The sequence below is a fragment of the Cyprinodon variegatus genome, unplaced genomic scaffold (genome assembly GCF_000732505.1).
Source record: "Cyprinodon variegatus isolate N-32 unplaced genomic scaffold, C_variegatus-1.0 Scaffold676, whole genome shotgun sequence".
Lineage (NCBI taxonomy): Eukaryota > Metazoa > Chordata > Actinopteri > Cyprinodontiformes > Cyprinodontidae > Cyprinodon > Cyprinodon variegatus.
The window spans coordinates 200,568-223,742 of NW_015151129.1; the positions used below are offsets into that span (position 1 = coordinate 200,568).

General features: G+C 35.1%; 1 protein-coding gene across 1 annotated transcript in view; it reads right to left on the minus strand.

The window, feature by feature from the left end:
- The window catches only part of vipr1 (vasoactive intestinal peptide receptor 1), a 61,583-nt gene that overhangs the window by 19,620 nt on the left and 18,788 nt on the right, over nt 1–23,175 (minus strand). The window contains exons 2-3 of the mRNA XM_015394174.1: nt 18,905–18,995; nt 15,894–16,004 (exon numbers count right to left, since the gene is read on the minus strand). Of these exons, the coding sequence (XP_015249660.1) occupies nt 15,894–16,004; nt 18,905–18,995 (202 nt within the window). The remainder of the gene's footprint in view (nt 1–15,893; nt 16,005–18,904; nt 18,996–23,175) is intronic.

Below are 23,175 nucleotides of genomic sequence, written 5' to 3' on the forward strand. Positions count from 1 at the left end.
AAATAATTCTTTGTTGTTTTTTTTAGTTAAAAATCTTCATACTTTTATTTTAAGGCAAATTTTCTAGTTAAAGCAAAAGAACTGTGCAAATGCTTTGTTTTTAAATTAGTGACTAGGGTGTGGTATGGTACTATTTTATTAATGTGTTCTTTCTTTTAATGTTCTCAAGTTGAGCTGATGATTAAATACGCATGATTTGTCCTTTACTGCGGATGCTGTGAAAATGTCAACTGAAAACAGCATTTTAAAAAAAGCTGTAGGAAGGATGACGGTGGAATATCCCTCTCCAGTTATGCCCTGGACAACTGTATATGCTTACTGTGTGAGTTTTAAACCATTCTGAATTGTCTTTTTAATTATTTGTGATTTATATACCTTCATACCTTTACAAATATTTTTGATAAATAAACAAGAGAAAATTTGAAAAAATGTTTTATTTCCCATTGCTGTTTACATGTGGTAGTTTATTGAAATGCTACATTCAGTATATTGTCACTTATTCCCAATCTCCAGGTTATGGGTAATCTCTATATTATATGAGACAAAAACCCATTTCTTTCTACTGTGCTTAAGATAAAAGTAGCTCTGATGTTAGCTATGAGTTATCAATAGACACATAACTGATGTGCATTTGTCCATATTTGGTAACTCTGAATGTTTTTTTTTTTTTTTTTTTTTTTTTTTTTTGCTTTTTTGAAATTTAGTTTCTGCAGAAAAATGTACTTTAGAAAATATGTTATAATAAACAGTACAGTCTAGGAGTGTGATTTTGATCAGGAAGAATCTTATTTTAGTCATCTACAAATGAAACAACAGAGAAGAGAGTGCTTTTAATAAATGTAAAAAATAGCCTGCCATAGTCCACTTCATATAAACCTACGCATTATCTCAAGCAACAATCTTCTCCTTTACCATCGTCTTCTCCTTTGTAGCCGTAGCTCTGTTTCTTTGTCCTTTAAACACATTATCCTCTTTTTTTTTTATTTCTTGTAAAAATATCAAGCTCCAGTGGGGTAAAATAAGCACTTCCTGTTGATTGTTGTCATGGGGACTCGTCTATTTGGGGCACCACTGATGATGGCTTTTTAAACTTGTCACACACTCGCTTAACTCTGAGTCTACCTACTTTGGGTTGATTGAACTAATTCATACCAGCTGTTGTGAAACTGAAAACTCATAGTTCCCGAGTTTAGGCTAGATCAATTTAGAGTTGTTTGAATCTGAGTTTGTTAAACCTTCTTCGTGAGACGAACCCCAGATGATCAAAATGAACCCCTCTGGTGGTTCTAGGTTAGGGGTCGGGAACCCGCGGCTTTAGAGCCGCATGCAGTTTTTTAGCGCCTCCCTGGAGCATTTAAAAAAATTTATTTATTTAATAATTAATTGATATTATTTATTTATTTTTTCACTTTTTTTATTTTAATATGGTGTGGAGGAGGTCAAACAAACATTCAATATGTTTTCCAATGCTGTAAACATGTGTATAATAAATAAATGTAAACAATAAATGTAAACATTTCTTTTTAATGAAAATTTGCTTCATAGCCATAAAAATCAGTGGTCATAGCCTGCAACACACATCGTGGTGCGGTGCCAGGCAACAAAGCAATGGGTGTGTCTCGGGCGATGGATCCCACAGGGAAAAAAGGAAGATACCTGATGAGAACAGAGAATTCAAAGAAGAATGGAGCGGATAATTTGCTTACATTATGAGTGCGGGATTTTAAGGATCTCAAAAAATAAAAAGAGTAATTTGGAAAGGCATTTCCAGGGAAGGCATGCTAAATTTGCAGCCAACCACAAAGTTGGGAGTAAGAAAAAATGTGTGATTGCAGTACTTCTAAATAAATTAGAGGAGAGCAAAGATAGATTCAGTCATCCCACAGTGTAACCTGGATTACTTCACCATCCTCCACATCTTCTACTTAGCCTGGATCTGTAAACTCCGTCTCCACCATAAAACCACCCACAATCCTGGATCTGCTTATGTATCCTAACTTCTTCTTCAACAAACTTCTGCTCTTTCCCCTTGCTACTTCTCCATTGGATCACCCATAAATTCATATTTTCTTGGGTAAGAAAAATATAATTTATTCCCATCACTGTTTTCTCCTGAGAGTCCTTCTTGCATGTGAGTCAGAAAGCTGAATAAAACCATGATAGTGTGAAGGAAAAGGAACACATCTAAATGTTAAAAAAAAGCAACAAATTTAAGTTTGGGCACACTTTTCCTTGTCTCCTGTCTGGCGATGTGGCAATATAAATAAAATTGTCTTGATGCCAAAAAAGAGCCAAACAGATTTTACCTTGTGATAGTGTTCCGCTTGATTTATGCATATAAATACCTTTATTATGATTATGCAGGGAGTATTACAGATAATATGGACACTGCAATGTAAGTAAAACAGGAAGGGAAAAGAGGAAAAAGGAGAAAAGATTAAATAAAAAGGAGATATAAGGTAGACAATAGACAATAATAAAAAGTCTTAATAATAAAAGAACAACATAACGAATGTAGTACAGTATAAGATATATAATAATGTGGCACTTTGATAATATCTCTGAAGTATAAGTAGTATTATCTAATCTGACATGTATACTGTGGTAGCTGAAGATAAGAATATGGGCTTTTTGCATGGAAGTGGATCTTTGTATGAAGTACCTGGAACCAAGCACCTGTAGTTGTTTGTGAGAGTGCACTTGCAAAAATTATTAGTGTCTTTTCCATTTTGTATCATTGTTGTTGTTTCCTAGTTACTGGTCTATTGTCCTTAGGGGCAATTGTTGCAGAAAAGTAATTGATTCCTTCCCACTATCATTTCAATACCCACTTCATGCACGGGACAAAACATCTCGACCGGGTAGCTAGGACAACAATTGCCCCTAATGACCCCCCTTTCAGTGGCATAGACCAGTATCAGGTATTGCAGGCTAACAAAGAAACCAAAAAGACTCCCCATTTCTAAGGGGTGGACCCATTCATCTGGTTCTATTTGCATGTTTTCTAAGCCAAAACAAGTTTGTGGGCTACTATATAAAGCTTCAAACTCAACACTAATTCTGACATTTTGAATTGAAAAATCTTCCTGGATGGGAAGCAAAATGCCTTTAAACTTAGAAACAAAGTCCACTGGATTTTATTTTATTTTTTACTTTTTTAGAAGGACTATGACCTGGATGACTGAAAATCGCACCAGAATCAGTCATAAGAATTTTTCCTAAAATTTGTTTATGGCTGTTGTTTTTGTTTTTTAAAAAGCACAGAAAGAAATACAGTAGGCTATTATTTTATTTGGCCTTTAATTGGTAATTTATTTTGTTGGATATTAGTTTGTATTATTCTTATATTTCAACATATATATTTCTTGTGAAACCATAATCATAATTATAACTCTGTTTTTTGTCTAAACCCTATGTGAAAAGGGGAATTAGATCTGGTATTTAACATTTTTTATCAAATATTTATTGAAATAAATCCACTTAATAAGCTATCTGAACCTCAGTGTGACAGACAGCATGCCTGCTTTGAGCGTATAAACATGAATAATTGCAGAGAAATGTCAACGCAAGTTGTGAAGTGAAAATGTGCAGCAGGAGGTTTTTCCGTAGCACCAATCTCTTCTGCTCAAGCAAGGAAAGGTCAGTGTGTGATTGAAATGTTAGGTTGTCCTTACTGTGTGTAAACATGATATTTAACGGATGCTTGTAAATATTTTTGCTGTTTTCTAAAGCAACTCCAAAATTTCTAACAAAGGGAATCATGATTTATTTTCTTCCCTTTTTTCGTGACAAATAACTTTACAGAGACATCTTAAAGATGTTATTAAGCACCTTTATCGAGAGCAGGACATCCTTTTTTTTAGCCCTGTTTTAGCTTTGTTTAAGTAGATTATTTGGATCGATTGAAAGGATTTATGGTTCAAGTAAAAGACATTTAGATCTTGTTTTTGTGATACTGACTTGCAGTTCAATGTTATTGTTGAAGCAAAGTTTTAATGTGAAAATTAGACAAATATAAATACAGCATTATTTATTAATACAATTAAATTTAGCAAACTGCTTCTAAGTGTTTTATGTCTTTTTGTTTTTTGACAACTTAATATTTGGCCTTGCCTTCCAAACAAACCTGCTTAAAATTAATTTTTTTCTTTATCAAAGTTTAAAATATGTCAGGAGAAACAGAGCAGAGACATAATGTTTTTGTTGGTTATGAATTTTTTTTGTACTACACCCCCATACTTGTTGAGTTTAATCTCTTATGTTTTTCTGTCTAGACAAAAAAGAGTCAAGGATCCAGAGACAAGGTGTAGAGAAGACCAAAGGACGACTTCTGACTGTTTCATGGTCCAACTAATAGGATCATCTATAAAGTCCATCACAAACATAAGGACTTTACTAAAGTCACAGTATTGAGCCAGTTCCAGAGTCAATTTAGCCTGATAATACTCAACCTAGATTATATCTTTTTACTTGCTGGGTATCATAAAGATAATTTTAATAATGAGGTAAACAGGGCAAAGCTGATTTATTTCTGCTTGGTAGTGAAATCTAAATTAGTTTGATTTATACAGATCACTTGATAATTTAATTCCAATTTGTTGTTTGCTTTGTTGTAAGAAAATAGATTAATGTTGAGCATTGTCCAAAATCTTAATAGGCGTGACAGCATAAGCACTGATCTCAAAGCCTTGAATTAGAAATTTCATAAAAAAGTTTCCAACAGTAAATCTGATCATACAGAGACACATTCTACAAGTTTTTCGTTTTCTAAGTAATGTCTACTTTTTCTTATATTCTATTATGTTGTCTAAATAGAGAATATACTTGAATCCTTTCATTATCAATCCAAAAACCCAGCCCTTCTTTTAAATTTGTTAGTATCAAATGTTTTCTTTTGGATTTTTTTCTCCTAGGTTTTTTCCATCCATACACCTGCCAGAATATGTGTGGTCTGCATTTAGAAATGGGGGTTATGCAGAAAAATACTCTTTGGAGTATTTTCATGAATTGATATGTTGATGCATACTTGGGCTTGAATTTTGTTCTCATTCTGCAATTTAGAATCTGCTCCTAAAACAACCTCTCTCAGCAGGCATCAACTCCTTGAGATGACACAGTTTGCCATAATATATATGTTTAAATTTAAGGTACAGTATTATTACATCACAGTTGATACATGATTTATTAGGAAAATCACTAAATGTTAAATTTGTTTATGAACAGAAAGTGTATAAAACTTTAAATTTTCTCTGCAGAGTCCTTGTAATTTTACCGTTATCTTAACAGGAAGACTATAAATGAGGTAAATTTCTGTCCAAAATAATCTAAAGCAATTTAAAAGAGATACATAAGATACGTGCCACTGTACGAAAGAAGAAAAAGCGTAAAAAAAATAAAATATAAAAATGCCATTGAACCCGAAATTCTAAAAATTCAGTTGAGCTCGGTTGAGCTTGACGCTGAGACATTTGTTTGGTCCATGAATCTACGGCTGACATCAACAGAGACATTAAAAGCTCATTGTCTACAAACATCACTGGCTAATAATCATGTGTATCTTTTTAAAATCAAGTGCATCATCTGTAGTTTATAGCTCAACACTTTGACTTCTCAATACATTATATTATATTATACTTTTTACAAAGATTTTGCTCACAGACCAGGAGTGCAACTCAAGTCTCAACTCTTAGGGTGATAGGCTAAAGTTGCATCTAAAGTATTTTTTTATTAACTAAAGTGCAACTTGAGTTGGAGGTTGCCATCTCTGTCAGATCACGTTGAAAAAAAAATACCACACCTTGAAATCTGGTCGTTATTTTTGTTTAGGAAAAAAAAAAAAAAAGGAAACAGTTATTTGCTTTTTTGTCAAAACATGTAGGTTTTTTGAAATACTAAATCCAAAGCTTTATATTGTGGAACATGCCAACAGGTGCTTCATATGTAAAGAAAATCAAACACAAATCAAGTAAATAAACTAAATAAAGCTCTGTTTGATTTGCAGAATTTAGGCAAATAGAAGAAGCTTTGTCCTGCTTTAAAAGATGAGATAAAATACTGTGGACACAGCAACTATACTCCACACTGTTTTAGTTTTCATTCTCATATAGTTCCAATTCAATTTATCTGAATGGAACATTTTTATGCTTTTATAAACTAAATATTTAAAACTCAAATTAATGCTCTTAATCTATAGAAGTTTGCTGTGGTTTATATGACTTGTTTCCTTCAGTCATTTGTGGCTGTTGTAGAATGTCTTGTCAGAATGCCACCTGAAGTTCTCTGTTAATTGAAAAAATATTCTTTTTTTCTCATTCACTATGAAACAAATGTTCCGCTTTGTTCACGGCTGTGGTATTATAACCTAACACTGCTGTAATGTGAATCCATTGCATATACAAATAAAACAACATGTGCAGAATATGGAGGAAACAGCATTGCTTGATTATGCTATCATTTGTGTTTATGCAGGACACGATCAACTCACATTTAATATAACTGACTTAAAATTGCTTATTTGAGGAATCTGCAAAGCCTTGGTGTGATGAGTTTGAATACACAAGTTACCCATATGAATACATTCGGGAGCATATTGATATGTGCATTAACACTACAAATACATTAATAAATTCCTTTTTCTATAAAAGCTAGTGTACAATGTTCGGAAGGTGAGAGCGGTCGTACTGGAGTTTTTTATTTCTTTGCCTTCTCAAGATAATGACATAACTATCTCGTTACCATGGTTAAACCATTAATTGTTTTCTCACACTAAGGCGAGAAAACAGTTATTGATTTCTTGAGATAACAAGATGACCTGTATGAGTAATGAACGAGGCTCGCCAACAATCCTGGATTCCCAGTCCACCCATGCCTGCCCATAGTTGTGCAGTCGCGGTACCGTGCGTGTGCAAATAATCAGTTTTTTTTAGCTTCCTTTTCTTTTCACTAATTTCCAGGTCAAGGTAGATGATTTGATTGCATTGAATACAGTAGAAAAAAACTGAGTTTTTTTATGAAAATCTTTAATATGGACTCATTTTGGAGGTTGATGCACCTTATACCTGTTATAGGCGTAACTCCGGGGCTGTCCAGAGAGCACCCGGTGACAGAGTACTGGCGCTTAAGTGCCAGAGGCATAGGTTTAATTGCTTATTAATCAGAAGTGGAAGCAAATCATCAAACCAACAATGTCATATCTTAACCTAAAAGTTAAACACAGGATTATTTGTAGAATTACACATAGGCTGCCGTGAATTATAAATCCTCTCCCACTTTTGTGGTATTGAAGGATGTAATCAGTTTTAACACAACCCAATTATCTCGTTATCACGAGAAAAAGGCTTTTGTTATCTTAAGATAATAAGAAAATTAACTAATTTTCCCAAGAAAACCACAGTGAAAAAGTATCGGAGGGACACAACCTCTCTCTGTTTCCATACACAATGGTTGATTTGTTTCACTTTTTGTTTTTGCATATATCTATTCCGATAAATTTATTCCATTTAGCTTTTCAACCCACTACTTTTCCTCCAGAGGAATCCTATTTAAACCGTTTCAGTCTATGTTCATTATCAGTGCGTGCGTCTTGGATCCTCTGTTTGTTGTTAGCTGCTTTGCCCTTACAGCCACAAATCTTATATAACTTGAACCATGGTTGCCATCCAATAATTGCGAAACGATTTAAGAACCTATTTATTTTTACCGTATAGATGTGACGGTAATAACTGTGTCTACTTTGTAAGTCGCTTTGGATAAAAGTGTCTGCTAAATGCTTAAACATAAACAGAAAAGCAAACATTGAATTATTGGTGGACCCAAATAATCTTAGACTCTGTGAAAGTCTAGGTCTAAGCCTAAATCTTAATTGTTTTTATTAAATTTTAGAAATGAATCAGGTTTTAACCCGAAAAGTGTAAAATTATATATACGTATATTCAAGGATTAAAGGAAATAATTTTCTTTTCAGTGTTACTTCAGTGGAGCGGTTTAGATAGAATATCTGAATATCTCACTTCATGTTAATTCCACAGCTTAGAAAAGGTTAGATAATGCTTTTACTCAAATATAAATTCAAATGTAGTGATAATCTGCTAGGAAGATAGTTTTCTAACAGGTATTTCTTTTTATTTGGAGCCCGAGGTCTCTGTTTCAAAAGAGCAAGGTCTGAATTGGAAATGTGAATCACTGTCTGACACCTTTTTAGTTAATCTTTGAGGAATACGGTAATAGCCATTCAAAATGTCCCCACTTTCCTTGATGGGCCCTTGGCTGGTCCTTGGTTGGTCCCCTACAATTCCTTTTTAAACATCAGTCTTTGTACTAAAATGATCTTTCTGTCATGATTTGTGGACATTAAGATCTAAAGAGAAGTGCCTTCTCCTGGCTCAGACCCTGTAATTCAATGAAATGGTGGAGTCAGAGTAAACAAATTTGCAAGAGAGGGTCACTCTGGTGGCTGGAAGTTGGAGGGGATTTTGCTGAGAGTTGCAGGGAAGTGGGCCGCCATTTGGCTGGCGTTTGACTGGAAATGGCCATTTTAAATGGCTGCTGCTGTACTTTATGTTGAAATGTGGAAAAGCATAAAAAAAAATCTGGAAATTATTTTTCTTATTAAAGTTGCTTTACAAACTAAATGTATCTATGAGTCTCTGAGTATTTTGTCAATAGATTTGCTTATACACAGGAAAGAGGAGCAAATGGATTTAGTATCAGAAGTTTGTTATTCTTAAGAAAAAAAATCCTAATATAAATTTTAAAAACCTTCAATTACACAAAGAGACATGGCGCCTTTTTACTAACTGCTCTAATTACACTGAATGAATTATAAAAAAAAAAACTGCATAGAAACTATTGATATTTTTAACAAAATCAAACATTAATCTCCAAAATGGTTTTAATCTGTCATGGTGGCAGCATTTGATAACTGAGGAGTTTTCATCCAAAACCTAGAAAGGTGATAATGAGACAACCTTTGATTAAATTTCACACGCCTCCCTATTTTGCAGAAAGGAGCCTGGATAAAAGGTCTTCAATCAAGAGCCTTAACAAGGTTGTTTCAAGACTGACCCCTCACCCCCCTTAAATCCTCACCACCCAAGATTATACAAAAAGTCATGTTCATCTTTCGTAAGTTTGGTTTACAGAATTTTTTTCCTAAGAGAGTAAAAAAATAAAATAAATAAAAAAAAAGTATATATATATATATATATATATATATATATATATATATATATATATATANATATATATATATATATATATATATATATATATATATATATATATATATATATATATATATATATATATATATATATTAAAATGGGTTTTATTATTCATCATCAAGAGATAGCAGGTTCCTTAGAGCTCAAGCCTTTTGGGGAAATGATATCAACGCATCACAATTTCAGAGCAGCTGTTATTCTCTGCAGGAGAGATATTCCTCTCAGCCCTCCACCCATGGTCAGCCTCCTGCACTCTGTCCAATATGTAATAAACAGAGCAGGGTGAGGATTAAAACTGGGGCTTCTAACCATAACAACTCAACTTGTAACAATAAAGGAATAGTATAAACTAGGGAATATATTTTCTCTAACAAGCTTCTCTCCCAGGGCTGCATCCATACAAAGTGAATCTAATTTTGACCAGGTGTGTGTTGCTGAAGCGATTAGGTTAAAAGTAATAGGCTTAGATAACTGCCCTGGTTCCAGGAAAAGGTTCCTGGCTTGGAAACAAAGCTATAGTATACTGTCCTTATCAGGCTGTTTTATACCAAGTATTCCTGTAGAAAGACCAGACAGAACAGTAAAAGAAAAACTTTCAGTAGGTATTAATTCTGCCAGCAGGAAATTTCTACAGATAGAACAAAGCAATAAACAAACACATAAATATACCAATAATTAAAAGAAAATCAACAAGCACATCAAGCTATTATTTTGATAGAATTTTTGAAGAATTTTGCATCTTTAATGATGGTTCTTTAATCCAAACATATTGTGTGAGCAGGTTGAGACAGTGACAAATGGCATAATGCTTAATCTAATGTCAGAGCATATTCCTGACCTGCCTCTTTTTCTGATCAGAACATCTAATAGGGCACTTTTGCACTGAGCTACACAGACTTTGTTTAGTGTGTATTTAGTTTTTCAATCAGAGGTAACTTGGATAGGATAGGATATAATCCTCAATGTAACAGCAGCTGCACAGTTTATAGAATAGTTTAAACAAAGGAAGGTATCATCAGTGTTTTTAAACTGAAAAATAGGACCTGCTTGTACAATAGATTTTATTTTTATTTTTATTCACCTGCAAAGATTTTGCCTGCAAAAGTGTTACCATACTATCCAGCTGCCTTTAGCCTCATTAGATCACCAAAGGACTTCTCAATTATGAACTGGTACAGTTCAGGTACTTTGGAAATTCAGTGTTTATTACTAACTGAAGCTATCTGTTAGGAAATACATATCTGCCCCAACTACTGGTGTATCACATAATCAAGTGAACATATTTCATTGCCTAAAAGTTGCTGGACTTGTTTTAGCGCAGGAGATTTTTTAAGCAAAAGCTTACATAGTAAGAACATAAAACATTAAGAAAGTGTGTGATAGAAACCTAGACAGTAGGTAAAGAGTCACACACCAATTTATTTTTTTTTCTGTTGCAACTCACTAGAAACAAAATAATTTTTTTTTCACTTAAAAAAAATATCACCTTTGTCAAAATCATACTATATGTACCAATCAACCATAAGGTCACAAATTAAATTACTTGTAGTTCATGATTATCCAACTTTTTAAGTGCAGTTTGATTTCCCTGCTAAATTAAATAAGTATTTCTTCAACAAGTTTACTATTTGTGTCATGGTCTTGGTGCTGATGGTTGGCTTTTTCACTTGTTCCTGCTCACTTGTCTAATTGGCCCGGCGGCTGATTAACGCCGATCTTTTCCACCTGGTTCCCAAGCTATTTATGTTGTTTGCCAGCCTTTCATAAGCGCCTGATTATTCAAGCTGTTGTGAGAGTAACTCTAGAGTTCAAGTGATTTTTGTCTGTTATTCTGATTCTGACCTGTTTTCTGCTCTGGATATTGATTTATTAAATATAAATCAGTAATAAATATCATATATAATATCTGCAATTTGAACCTTGAAGAAAATATTTCTATTCTTAACCTTTACAAAGGTACCAAAAGCTTGCATTAAGACTTGATGAATTTGGAACCATCTTTGATTTATTGTTTTCTATGTTTTCAGATGGAAATAAATTCTACACGCTCCTTAGTGCTCCACTCAGTATACCCTGCAGAAGCTGAGCGAATAACTCAGAGTCTGCTACTTTTATACCTTCTGGAAAATAAATGATTTGAAGAACATATGAAGGGATTAGGCTATATTACAAACTGGCTCTTTTAACAATGAAAGCATACATTGCAGGTGTGCGAAACTATCATATCCATGTCCTTGGAGTGGCTGCATGTGATCTGTAAGTGGTTACGTCGAACAGCCAAAAGCTCCATCACCATTTCTCTCAGCAGTGCTGTTAGTGGTTGGATTTTAACACATCTCTCAGCGGGGGAGCAGAAATGAGCACTGACTTGCTGGGTCACACATATGAGGCAGCAGCATAGGAGCTGCAGAGAAAAAATAACCTGAGGCTTGGATTTCATATCACCAGTATGAGTTGAGGGGGGATGAGAGGGGATGGAATCCCCCTTCTTAAAAAAAATCTTAAAAAGCATCCCCCTTCTTAAATGACCATCTCCCCATACCATCCCCTGTGACATTTATTCTACTCAATTTGTACATCTCTACTATATATTTACAGTAATGGCAATTATATTGCCCTTTCGGCATTTGGCGGTCTGTGGGCATACGAGTAGCTTGAGAAAAAATAAATGAAATCTAAGAAGTGACCTACCATGACTATGAAGCTGATCCCAGTAGGAAATGTCTCCTCTGCATTTGTCCCTAACTATGTAGGGGCAGTGATAGCCATGCCAGTCCAGGGACTGACTGCAGTTCTACTGTAAGGTGCCTTGGTCAAGGTCAATGACCGTCGTATCCGACATGTAACAACCATGCCATGCATATTGCTTTAGGTCAATAGACTATATTAATTAGGCTATGTATACATCCAAAAAAGTTGAGAAATAATCCGCTGGGCTTGGTTTCCATGTTTGAAGACATTTTGCTTTTCATTCAGGAAGCTTTTTCAATTCAATTATCAGAATTAGTGTTGAGTAAGAAGCTTTATATAGTAGCCCAAAAGCTCATTTAGGCTTAGAAAACGTCCAAATTGAGCCGGAAGAAAAAACAAGTTATTTGGGCTTTTTGTAAAGCTTCGACTAAATGCTAATTCTGACATTTTGAATTTAAAAAGCCTTCTGGATGGGAAGCGAAACATCTTCAAACTTGGAAAGAAAGTCCAAATTTCACCATCCCTGTCAGGATTTGTTTGGAGGACCCAAATGCAGAGGCCGAGAGGCAAGGGTGAGTTCTTTGATGATACAATGAGATAACACAGGTAGCAAAAACAGGAATCCAAAAATACAACACAAAAATTAAACACTAACCAGAACCATGGAAACATCAGGGGAAATAAATAATGTAAATGAATATTTGAAAGGTGAGTAAAAATAAAAGATTTTATATACCGGTAAATGCTTTCACACAAATGTTTATAATCTTTTGAACACATCGCTAAGATAAAGACTTAGCTAAGATAGTGCCTTTACAGAACGCCACTTTAGTAAATTCATATAATACATAAGAACTGGTTTATCTTAATAAACATATCTGGTTCATTGCATTACTGATCAAATATAAATGCTTTTTAAAACATTTCCTCATAATGGAAATTCCTTTGTAGCATTTACAAGTTATTAAAGTCTAGTTGAACTTTTGGAAATCATAAAATCACCACCATTCTTCAGTTTTTCTCAAGCAAGGCTATTCCAATGCTTAGAATTAGTGTAATAACTAAAAACCTAGCTACATCTTTATTTGACTGTTACCTAAGCTCAAGAGAAAATTAATCTGGTTAAAAACCCACCATACTGTACTGTACCTCAGAAAAAAAAAAAAAAAAACCCAACATGCTTTAAATGTCGGCATGGGGAAGGGCAACAAGGTGAAAAACGTGTGGTTTTCAAATGTATTTAATAGAACAAAGAAATTATGAAAAAAACTAACATGGTGTTTACATGACCTGCAATGTTCTTTAAAATGGCACTTTGAAGGGGAAAACCAATATGTTGCAGACTACTGTATTTTTCTTTTGTTTGCCTCTATGAGGTGAGTCACTTTCTTCTTGGTTACACATCTGCATAAAGCTTTCACGGTGCAAGCATTAATTGCAAAGGTTAAACATAGTCGAAAAGATGTTGCATGAGCAGCTAAGAAGAAATTCTGCCCCAAAGTGTTTGAATAATTTATATTTTGTATTAAGCAGAGTTGCAAAAACAAAAGAGTTATGCATCCTTTTTTTTTTTTGGTTTTGCATCAGTGTTGTTTCCAAAAGTAAAAGCTGTAATAATGTTTTAAAATAAATATAGAGGATATTATGAAAAAGTAAGCTGTTTTAGTCAACAATCCATGCTACAAAGTTTTTAGTGCTTAAGTTTAGTCCCAAACATCATTAAAGTTTGTTTCCATAAAATGATAACAGACAAAGCTTAGTGAGGAGGCAGCAGAGTGGCATGGATGCAAGGAATGTGGTGGGCTTGAAACATGGTAGCAGGACAGCAGGGCCTGAATTAGGCTTAGCACTTTGCTAAGGAAGATATTACTATCTAACCTCTACACGAGGCTAATTGAATTTTGTTTTGCTGTGTATTTTTTAAATATAATCACTGACCCTTTTATTACATACAACTGTTAAGCTGCATGTTCACAGCAAAAACATAGATGCAACCTCAATCAGACAACTTACAGATGTTTAAAACAAGAATGGGCGAATAGAGAGAATTTCAATGAATTTTAATGAAATATTATTGTTGCAACAAGCAGGTCTAGGTTATTTGGAAACTACTAAACTACCTTCACACACCATGAATTGTTTTTAAAAGCAAGACAAGCGCTGTGATAGCAGCACATCAGCAGCACAAATTTTCTATTTCTGAATAGATATTCTATTCAGATATAGATATTCAGATATAGATATTCGATTCATTATATTATATTATTATTCATTCTATTATATTATTAATATTATTTAAACACAGATGCAAAGAGACACATGAAAGATGATATAACAAACATTCTCTCTCCTGCTGGGTCAAAAAACAGTGAAAAATTAGAAGTTTTTGAAGCAGATCCAGAAATGCAAAGTAAGGCCTTGGAGCTACCGTGACAAAGCTCTGAAAAAGCAATACGCAGCTGTTGTGTTTACAAATTATTTTGTTGCAATACTGGAAGTGAAACAATGGCTGAAAGAGGAGTTATTTACTACATAATGAATAACATTAAAATGTATTACAAATAAACAAATAACAATAATATGTTTATATATTTATTATCGTCAGGGTTTGGTTGAGGTTTTAAGGACCCAAATGCAGAGGCAGGGAGGCAGAGATGAGTTCTTGTAGGTTTAATGGAGTATTCACAAGCAAATGAGGCAGGAATCCAAAAATATAACATAAAAATGTAAAACAAATCAGAACCCTGGAGATATCAGGAAAAACATGCACAAGGAGCCAGGGATAGACAAGGAACCAGCACTGAGGAACTGCACAGAGCGGGTTAATATGGGAGACTGAACAAAGACAGGACTAATGAGCTGATTAGGGGCAGGTGTGAACAAAGAATTCTAGAGGGGAGCTAAGGAAAAGAAGACCAACACATGAGGGCAACAAAGGCTACATTCACACTGCAGGCCTTGATGCTCAATTCCGATTTTCTTTGCATTGCCGTTCACATTTCCAAATATATGCGACTTGTATGTGATCTTCTGTGTGAACTGCAGTCATAAAACGCAAGTGTCCCGCATGCGCAGTACAGGACGCAATGACGTCACAGGCCAGCATGCTCTTTTTTTCTTTTTTTTCTTTCCTGGCCGTTCAGACACATGTCGCATTTGAAAAGATCAGATCTGCATCGGATTCAGGACCACATAGCCAAGTGGCCTGCGTCAGATTGAAAAAAAAATAGATCAGTCTTGTTCAGACAGCCATGAAAAGATCAGATCCAGGTCGCATATGGGCAAAAAAAAAATCGGTCACTTTAGGCTGCAGTGTGAACATAGCCAAAGAAAAACCTAAGAACTCAAATACATCCAGAAAACACAACAAAATAGAAATTAAACCAATACAACTAGGATACATGGATCAAAGTAAAACTGAATACTCAAAAGAAAACTTAACAGAACCAAGTTATTTGTTATTATTACAACCATTTGTGGAACACCATCTCTGTCTATGCAACAAGTAAAACCTAGAAGCAAAGATACCACAGCAGCAGAAGTTCAACAGTAAAATGGGGTCACTATAGCCAAAGGCTTGCCATATTGAATAATAACAGAATTTGGGTTAATTCACCAGAGTATAATAGTGTGGGAGGTTAACTTCTTGGCACACCTTTGATATCCAATTAATCCTTATCCACACCTCTGTTTATGCTCTGTGTCCACCTCTTTATTTCTTTCTCATTACTACCAGGATAATGCACCAACCCACAAATCTCTTATTACCTCAAACAGGTTTCTGAAAAGAGGAAATGTTTTCACTGGAAACGGTACAATTAGTACATTTGACCATTTCCACCATATATTCCAGTCAAATTTGTCCAAAGTCACCATTCTGTAAATAATCCCATTTTGTCTCCATTAAATCAGTAAAATCTGCGAAGAAGCTAAAAAAACAGTTGCACAAAGCAAATGGCTCAGTGTTCTAAATGATCTCACCTCTCTGTTTGTCACTGAAGTAACTGAAATATGGCGGACAGGTTATCGTCACCACTTCTCCAAACGTGGCTGATGGCCAGCAGGCGATGATGTCCCACATACCCTGGCAACCTGTAAAAAAATAGTCGGTAACACAGACATGGCATCACCTATCATATGATATGAGACATACTGATAGAGAGGGAAATGGCAGGAAAAGGTGACTGCACAGAAAAATTCTCAATCTTTTAGTGACAAATATCTACAAAGAGCCTATTTACCTAAATACAATTCTTGTGAAAAAAGTATATTCTTACTTTTCTAAACTTAATGCAGTTGATCGTTATCATAAATCTATAGATACAAAATTTAGTTATCATCTCTGAATGCCCAAAATAATCCTCAGACAGTATTATACTTTTTCAAAACAGTTTTATAATGTTTACATTTCTATCTGCTTCTATATAACCAATAAAATCTGTTTATAGCTATGAGATGTTCAGGATAACTTTGTGAGCTGTGGTCTTTTTTATCTTCACAGAAATATGTTTCTAATATCTTTTCTGAAATAGACATCAATGTTTTGACCTTGTCAGCAGTCCTGTCATCACATAAAGCCCTAAAAGTCTTGAGAAGGTGTGACAAGACGATAACACAAACTTTGGACTATTCCTGTGAGTATTTGGTATTTGCAAACTGAAAACAGTTGCAAAAGCAAATTAAAGTTTCTCAAAATGTTTTTCAATACAAGGGTATTGGTATCTGGATGAGCCTCTCTGACCATATGTCAGGGGCATATGTTTCCTCAAATGCTTAGTTAGCTAATTCATTTATTCAGGATGTGACTTCAGAGCCCAACTTCCACTAGATTCCTGATGAGGAAGCAGATAGGAGAGCAGAGGAATAAGGATCGGTCCTGAGATAAGGAAAGCTGTTACCACACCAGATCTTTATGTGGGACCAATTAATGCAGAGTGACGTATGTCCAGCATGTATATGGATTCTTTTAATAAGATGAAAGGGGGCGAAAAAAGGACTAGTATTAAAAGTAATTTAGGTAGCTTTTAAAGTTACAGGAATCACCGGATACAGTGAACCTGAGTGGGTGAGAACAAAAAGCAAAAAGTAGTAATAATTGAATTTTCCGACTCGTGTTAAAAGGTATGCTGTGTCACTGAGGGACCTTTGAAGAAGCATATTGTAGCAGCATATCCATTAAGTGTGGTCTTTTGAACACTTATAGATCATGTCTTTTGGTTCAATTATTTTTCTGCTAATAATAGAATTTTTGTAAATTTGGACAAATTCCTTTTATTTTTTAATAACGTTAACTTGTAGTGTTTTTTGTGTTATAATTATACAATAGTAGCTCAGGATATTTGAAAATTGGGTTTTAATTATAATAGTAAGCAAAGCTTGGATCTAGTCTGGTTTGCTGGATTTTATTGTGAATCACAATTTAGTACAGAAAAATCTGCATACATTATTTTATTAAGATGCCTAAGCTCTTGGAAAGAACTTTTCAACATGTTTCTTATTTTGAATTAACTGCTGTGCAGAGTTATAGGAGCTTCTTCATTTCTGATTAAATGCTGATGAAGATTCTCAGTCATCCAGGTCATAGTCATCCCGTAAAAGTTAAAAAAAAAAATCCACTGGACTTGGTTTCCAAGAGTTGGTATCATCGTACAATAAAAAGAAAAACAAGAAACAATTGTTTAATTTAAAGTTTACTTGTTAAGCTTTTACGTGTTTGCTGATCAGACTTGACAGGACATTTTAATGACTGACTGACTCTTTTTAATTGAGGTGACACAGATAGCTCTAAACCACTAAATTCTCCCCTTTTAACCACTCTTCAAAACCAGAGGGAGAATAGAGCATGCAGTTTGAGAAAGATAGATGCGTCTCCCATCTAATAAATCAGCAAATGAGAACGAGAAAATTGATTTTTACCTTGCTCAAATCTACAGCTGTATGATTTAAAAAGTATGGATAGACTGGAACTGAAAATAAACAAAGCTGTATAAGGACTTGTGTTTATCTTGCCAGCGCGCTGAGTAAGCTACATGGTAAGGGAGGTAAAAACTATCATATTTTTTTTAACTCTACAGGGAGCTAATGCTTTGGTCAGATAAAACTAAGATTAAGCCTTTTACCAGCACAGAGTCCATGTGCATATAGTGTAACACGAAATCTCTGATAATTTTCCTAATTTGCTGGTCTGCTGTCCTTTAATACGAGACAACCACTGGTTTAGCTCCAACAGTTAAAAGCAACCTCTGACAAATATACGATATATTCTGAGAAAACAGTGGATTGCAGTTTGACTGCAGCTGACATTTGATTCCTTTCATCTTCTATGCTGCCATAACCTCTGTCTCCTTTCCTGCCTCGCCTCTTCTTCTTTTCACTGTCCAGCTGTAATAATACGCACATTAACATCCTTAACATGCTGCCCATTTATTAAAGGACCAAATGTCAGATCTGTCTGGAAAGATTGTGCTGCAGCCAGAACTCATGCGGTTTGGCATGTTAGGTCATGCAGTCTGACAGGAATCACTATAATCTCTAGCTGAGACAGGGTGGCACATTCAACCCCCTTAAAAGCACGTCCTGTTCACTATTAGGTATTGTGCTGGATCTGTGATGCTGCAGGCCTTCATTTCTGCAAAATGTTCTTTTAACCTTATCAGACGGTGTTACACTGTGACCTGTTTGAGAAAAGTATTTAAAATACTCTAAAGTAGGTTTAGAATCTTATAGTTTCATAACCAATGACTTGAATTCTAAGAATTTAGACATTTTTAAGGGTTAATGTCTGCTTCAAGGTTGATCCCAAACTTATTGTGCTGAATTATTCAGCCATGAAAATTACCCACACTTTGTTTCTGTGATTGAAAATAGCACTTCGTCCACAAAATGCCAGAGTTCACAGCCATTACTCACAGTTTATTCACCCATGCTGCCTACTCTTTCCTCTTTATAGCCCCCTGCACACCCTAAAGAAAGAAATACTTTTCAAGAATGACCTGAAGTGACATTCCCAGAGGTGTGACTTTCACAGCGCTCTTTCTCCAGCTCGATCTCGTTCACCACGTCACACATCTGCACTGATAACACCTGCAAAAGAGAAATAAAGCAGGGATTTACCATAAAAAATAAATATGATTTCAAAGTTTTCTTCAGTAATTAATTGCAGAGGCTTTTTTTTTGCATGTTGTTCCTTTCTTACTTCAACACACTTTTAGTGCCTTCATGGCATTTTCCCAGACAGAACCAAGCTCTGGCCGATAATGCAGCAAATGCACAGAAATGTTCTCTATGTCACAAAATCTAAATACAGCTCCTACATGGAAAAAAAAGGAAAATAGATACTATCATGCAAATGGATTAGGAAGTGGAGAGGGGAGCCATGGAGTAATCTGCCGCAATTGTTCATCTGTGTCAACAAAGGCTGAAAAATGCGGGCTGACAGCCACTGGCAGAGAGTCGGTGGGCCAAAGAAAACGTGTAAGACGAGCAGTGGAAGCTTGAGAAGGTCAGAGGAGATGATCTGAGGGAGGGATAGCAGAGTCAGTATAAACCAGAGCATATTCATGAACTCTCCCAGCCTAAGCTCCACTGCTTTAAGTAGTGTGGAGTAGTAAAGGTCAAAGTATAGAGAGAGCTGAAGCAAAAAGCACTTGATCTTAAAAACTGGATACTGCATGGTCAGTAATTGGCCTGTATACAGTATCTTAGAAAAGTAATTATCCTCCGTGTTTTTTAACTATTTTATCACATTCCAAACTGTAATTTTTCCTTTTTTGTCTTATTTTATGTGATAGATCTAAAAAAAAAAGGTCTAAGATGGTAATAATTTAAACAAGAAGGGGAAATTTAAGTCTACTGTTACTCTGCTACCCTTCAGGTCTTGCTCAGTTCTGATTTTTTGCTGCTATCCATTTTTTTCTGCATTGTTGCTTACACTAGTAATCATATGCAACAGTCCAGACTTCAGTCTAAATGGTTCAGGACATCAAACTGCATGCATAAAAGAAGAATGTAAATGTCCCACAACAGCACAGTTTAGGAGAGCAATGATGAATGTGACTGTCATTAGAAGTGTTAACTAAAGATTTGTTAACAAACAAAACAAAAAAGAACATAACAATTGTGTCTGTGTTTTCTTATTAAACTGTTGAGTAATGGGAGCTGATGGTATCATCACTACATAAATAACAAAGAAATAAAATTAAGAAAAAACAGCACAACTATTAAAAGCCATTTGCAAAACAATTAGTGACTGTTACTGCTTTCTCTGTGGATATGTGGCAGTGGTAATGCTCTAAAAGTCAGAAACAATGCAGCATGATCATTCAGACTACAGATTATTTGAAAACTGTCCGATTCAGCATCGTATATGAATGTAGATTTTTGTTTGGGTCGCATTTGCCTGCAGTGTGATCATAGGCTGAGTGTTTAAAAAAATGGTGATGATAAAAATTTAAACAAGATTTATATTCTAAGTAGGAATGGAAGAAAACAAATGATCCACTTCTGTGCAATGAAGCTCCTGAAATGTTCCAATGCAACCGGTTACCTTCAAAAGTTTTACAACTGGTAAAATGAAGACTTAATGTGGGCAATCTAAGGCTACTGCTACCCTTCAGGTCTTGCTCAGTTCTGATTTTTTGCTGCTATCCATTTTTTTTCTGCTTTGTGCTTACACTAGTAATCATATGCAACAGTCCAGACTTCAGTCTAAATGGTTCAGGACATCAAACCAAACTGCATGCATAAAAGAAGAATATAAAAGTCCCACAGCAGCACAGTTTAGTAAAGCAATGGTGAATGTGACTGTCATTAGAAGTGTTAACCAAAGATTTGTTAACAAACAAAACAAAAAAGAACATAACAGTTTGTGCCAGTTTTTTCATACGGATAGCATAAAATGAACAGTAATAAAGGCGTTGATTAAACTGTAACAACACAGCTATGCTCAAAACAGATCTTTTTTGTATTTTAACATAAAGTGTGTTCTAATAAGAAATAAAACAACTATACATATCAAAATATTACACATTTATTTTATTTATCTTTTTTTATGATATATTTAAACAGCCAATGGAAATATCTTTACGGGCATGACAGTGATCCAATCATTCTTGTAATTAATGACCAACTTTTTGCATGTTGCCGCTGACATGGTGAGATTTTTGGGGGTTGTTTTGGTGATAAACTCTTATTTTCTCAGGTTGAAAGGCCTCCTTGCCATTATTCTTATCTTAAGCCTCCTCCATAGATTCTCAGAACTTGATTTAACTCAGGAATGTTAATATTACTTCCAGACATCTTAGATAAACCACATTTTTTGCCTTTGCCTTAAAGCAATCCACAGCATCAAATCTTCTGATAGGGGCCGAGCGCCAAAGAACTTCTATCATTTATCTTATTAAAGTCTTAATAAAATCATTTGCAACATTTTTCTAAGTCAGTCTCTCCAGGTTGAAATATATTAAGCTCAGTCAGATTGGATAGATAATATCTGCAAATAAATCTGGAATCTTGATTCACATTTTCAAGTAGTTTAAGGTCTAAATGCGGATGCCTTTATTCTGAGACATTAATATGCTTTGATTTAAATCAATCCATTGCAGCTCTTATAAGGTGTTCCAGGTTGTGCTGCCAGAAAGTCAATCTCCATTTTTGTCTCCTTTCTTTGGAGTATGTATTTTACATTTTTAAAACACAAATATTATTCATTTACACTTTGTAAGACATATTGCTGTTTCATTTCATATAAGTTGCTATATAACACAGCAAAGTATATCAGAATGTTAAAAACTTATATTTATAACTTTTACAAGGTATGCATTTTAAAAAAGGGTGTATTCACCCACTGGCATAAAAGTACCTTCAAATGTCTTATTCTCCTCTAATCAATTGTTTCTTTTCTTTATTATTATTTTTTTTTTTTTGCTGCTTAAATCTTTTATTAGAAATGTGTTCTAAGCAAGCTGTACTCTACCTGTTCACACCTAAAATGTAAAAAAAAGACTTGGGGAGAGGTGACTCGTCTTATTATCAACTGAGGTTCCATTCAGCCTCTCATCTGCACTCAGGAAATTGAAAGAGTGATGAATAGACACCGCTGAGCAGATTTCTTCTTTTCGATCACATAGCTGTAGATTCCACATTTAATTTCATCAGTAAAGAAAAGAAACGACATAGCTTCAAGCGGCAAGACCTGCTGAACATCTTTCACACAAGTATGTTTTGAGTGACTGAAACTTCTGTTCCCGTTTCTATGATATACGCTTTCTTTGAGATGTCCAGAAAGGACCTCCACTCAAAAATAATGGGAATAAGAGTGGAGGTTACGGAATCTTTTGTTTGATTCGCCTTTCATCTCCAAGCTTTTGGTCCACTTAAAGAAGGGGTACAGTTAACAACATGTGAATATTTTTGTCAGCGAAGATTTTGCTACAAGGAATGATATGAATTTAAAGGGATGGAAATGCTTTTTCCTCTTAAAGGTAATTTACCTCTTTATCATCGGCCTTTGTAATTATTTTTTGCTAAATCTAAGATTTACATGTAGCAGATCCAAAAATATATGGATTATCAATACAAGTATAAAGAAAGAACAAAGCATTTATTCTGACTCTGACTGTTAGTTACAAATCAAGTTGTACAAATCTTCCAGTTACTGGTTGAGTTTCAAATTTATGAAACTCAACCAGACCTGGCTCGACTGGTCGCAACAAAAACTGGGGGGACACGGAAACAGGCAGTGCTTTAAGCATAAAAGGCATTTATTAAAAAGAATCAAAAAACAGACTAGGTGTCGGCATCAGACGGCAGCTCGGATGGGGCGATCACGCCTGGTCCCTCCACACCAGGAAGTCTGGACCCCAACCTGGTCTGGACTGGATGGCTATCTGCGGCGTGCTTGCTTCGACCAGGGGACGCGCCTCTCAAGCAGGGGACACCACACTCCTAAATGGTACGGCGCTCCTTAAATACCAACCAGGTGGCCGCATAATGGAAGTGCCTCCCACTTAGAGGACCTTAATTAATTGATAGTGTTAGTTTACAGTCATTTTGCACATATGCTCACCCGACTGCACAGCAGGGCTGTCACACCCCCGCCCATAAAAAAGCAGGTTCTATATGGAACCCTGCTCCAAATTCACCAACTGTGTAGTAAACCCGGCCACCCTTAAAGGAATAGTACACTTTCATCTGGTTTGGTCTGCCGGCTTCCATAGCGTCGTGAACGCGCAGGCGCGCGCTTCCAGGAAATCCTATACACTAC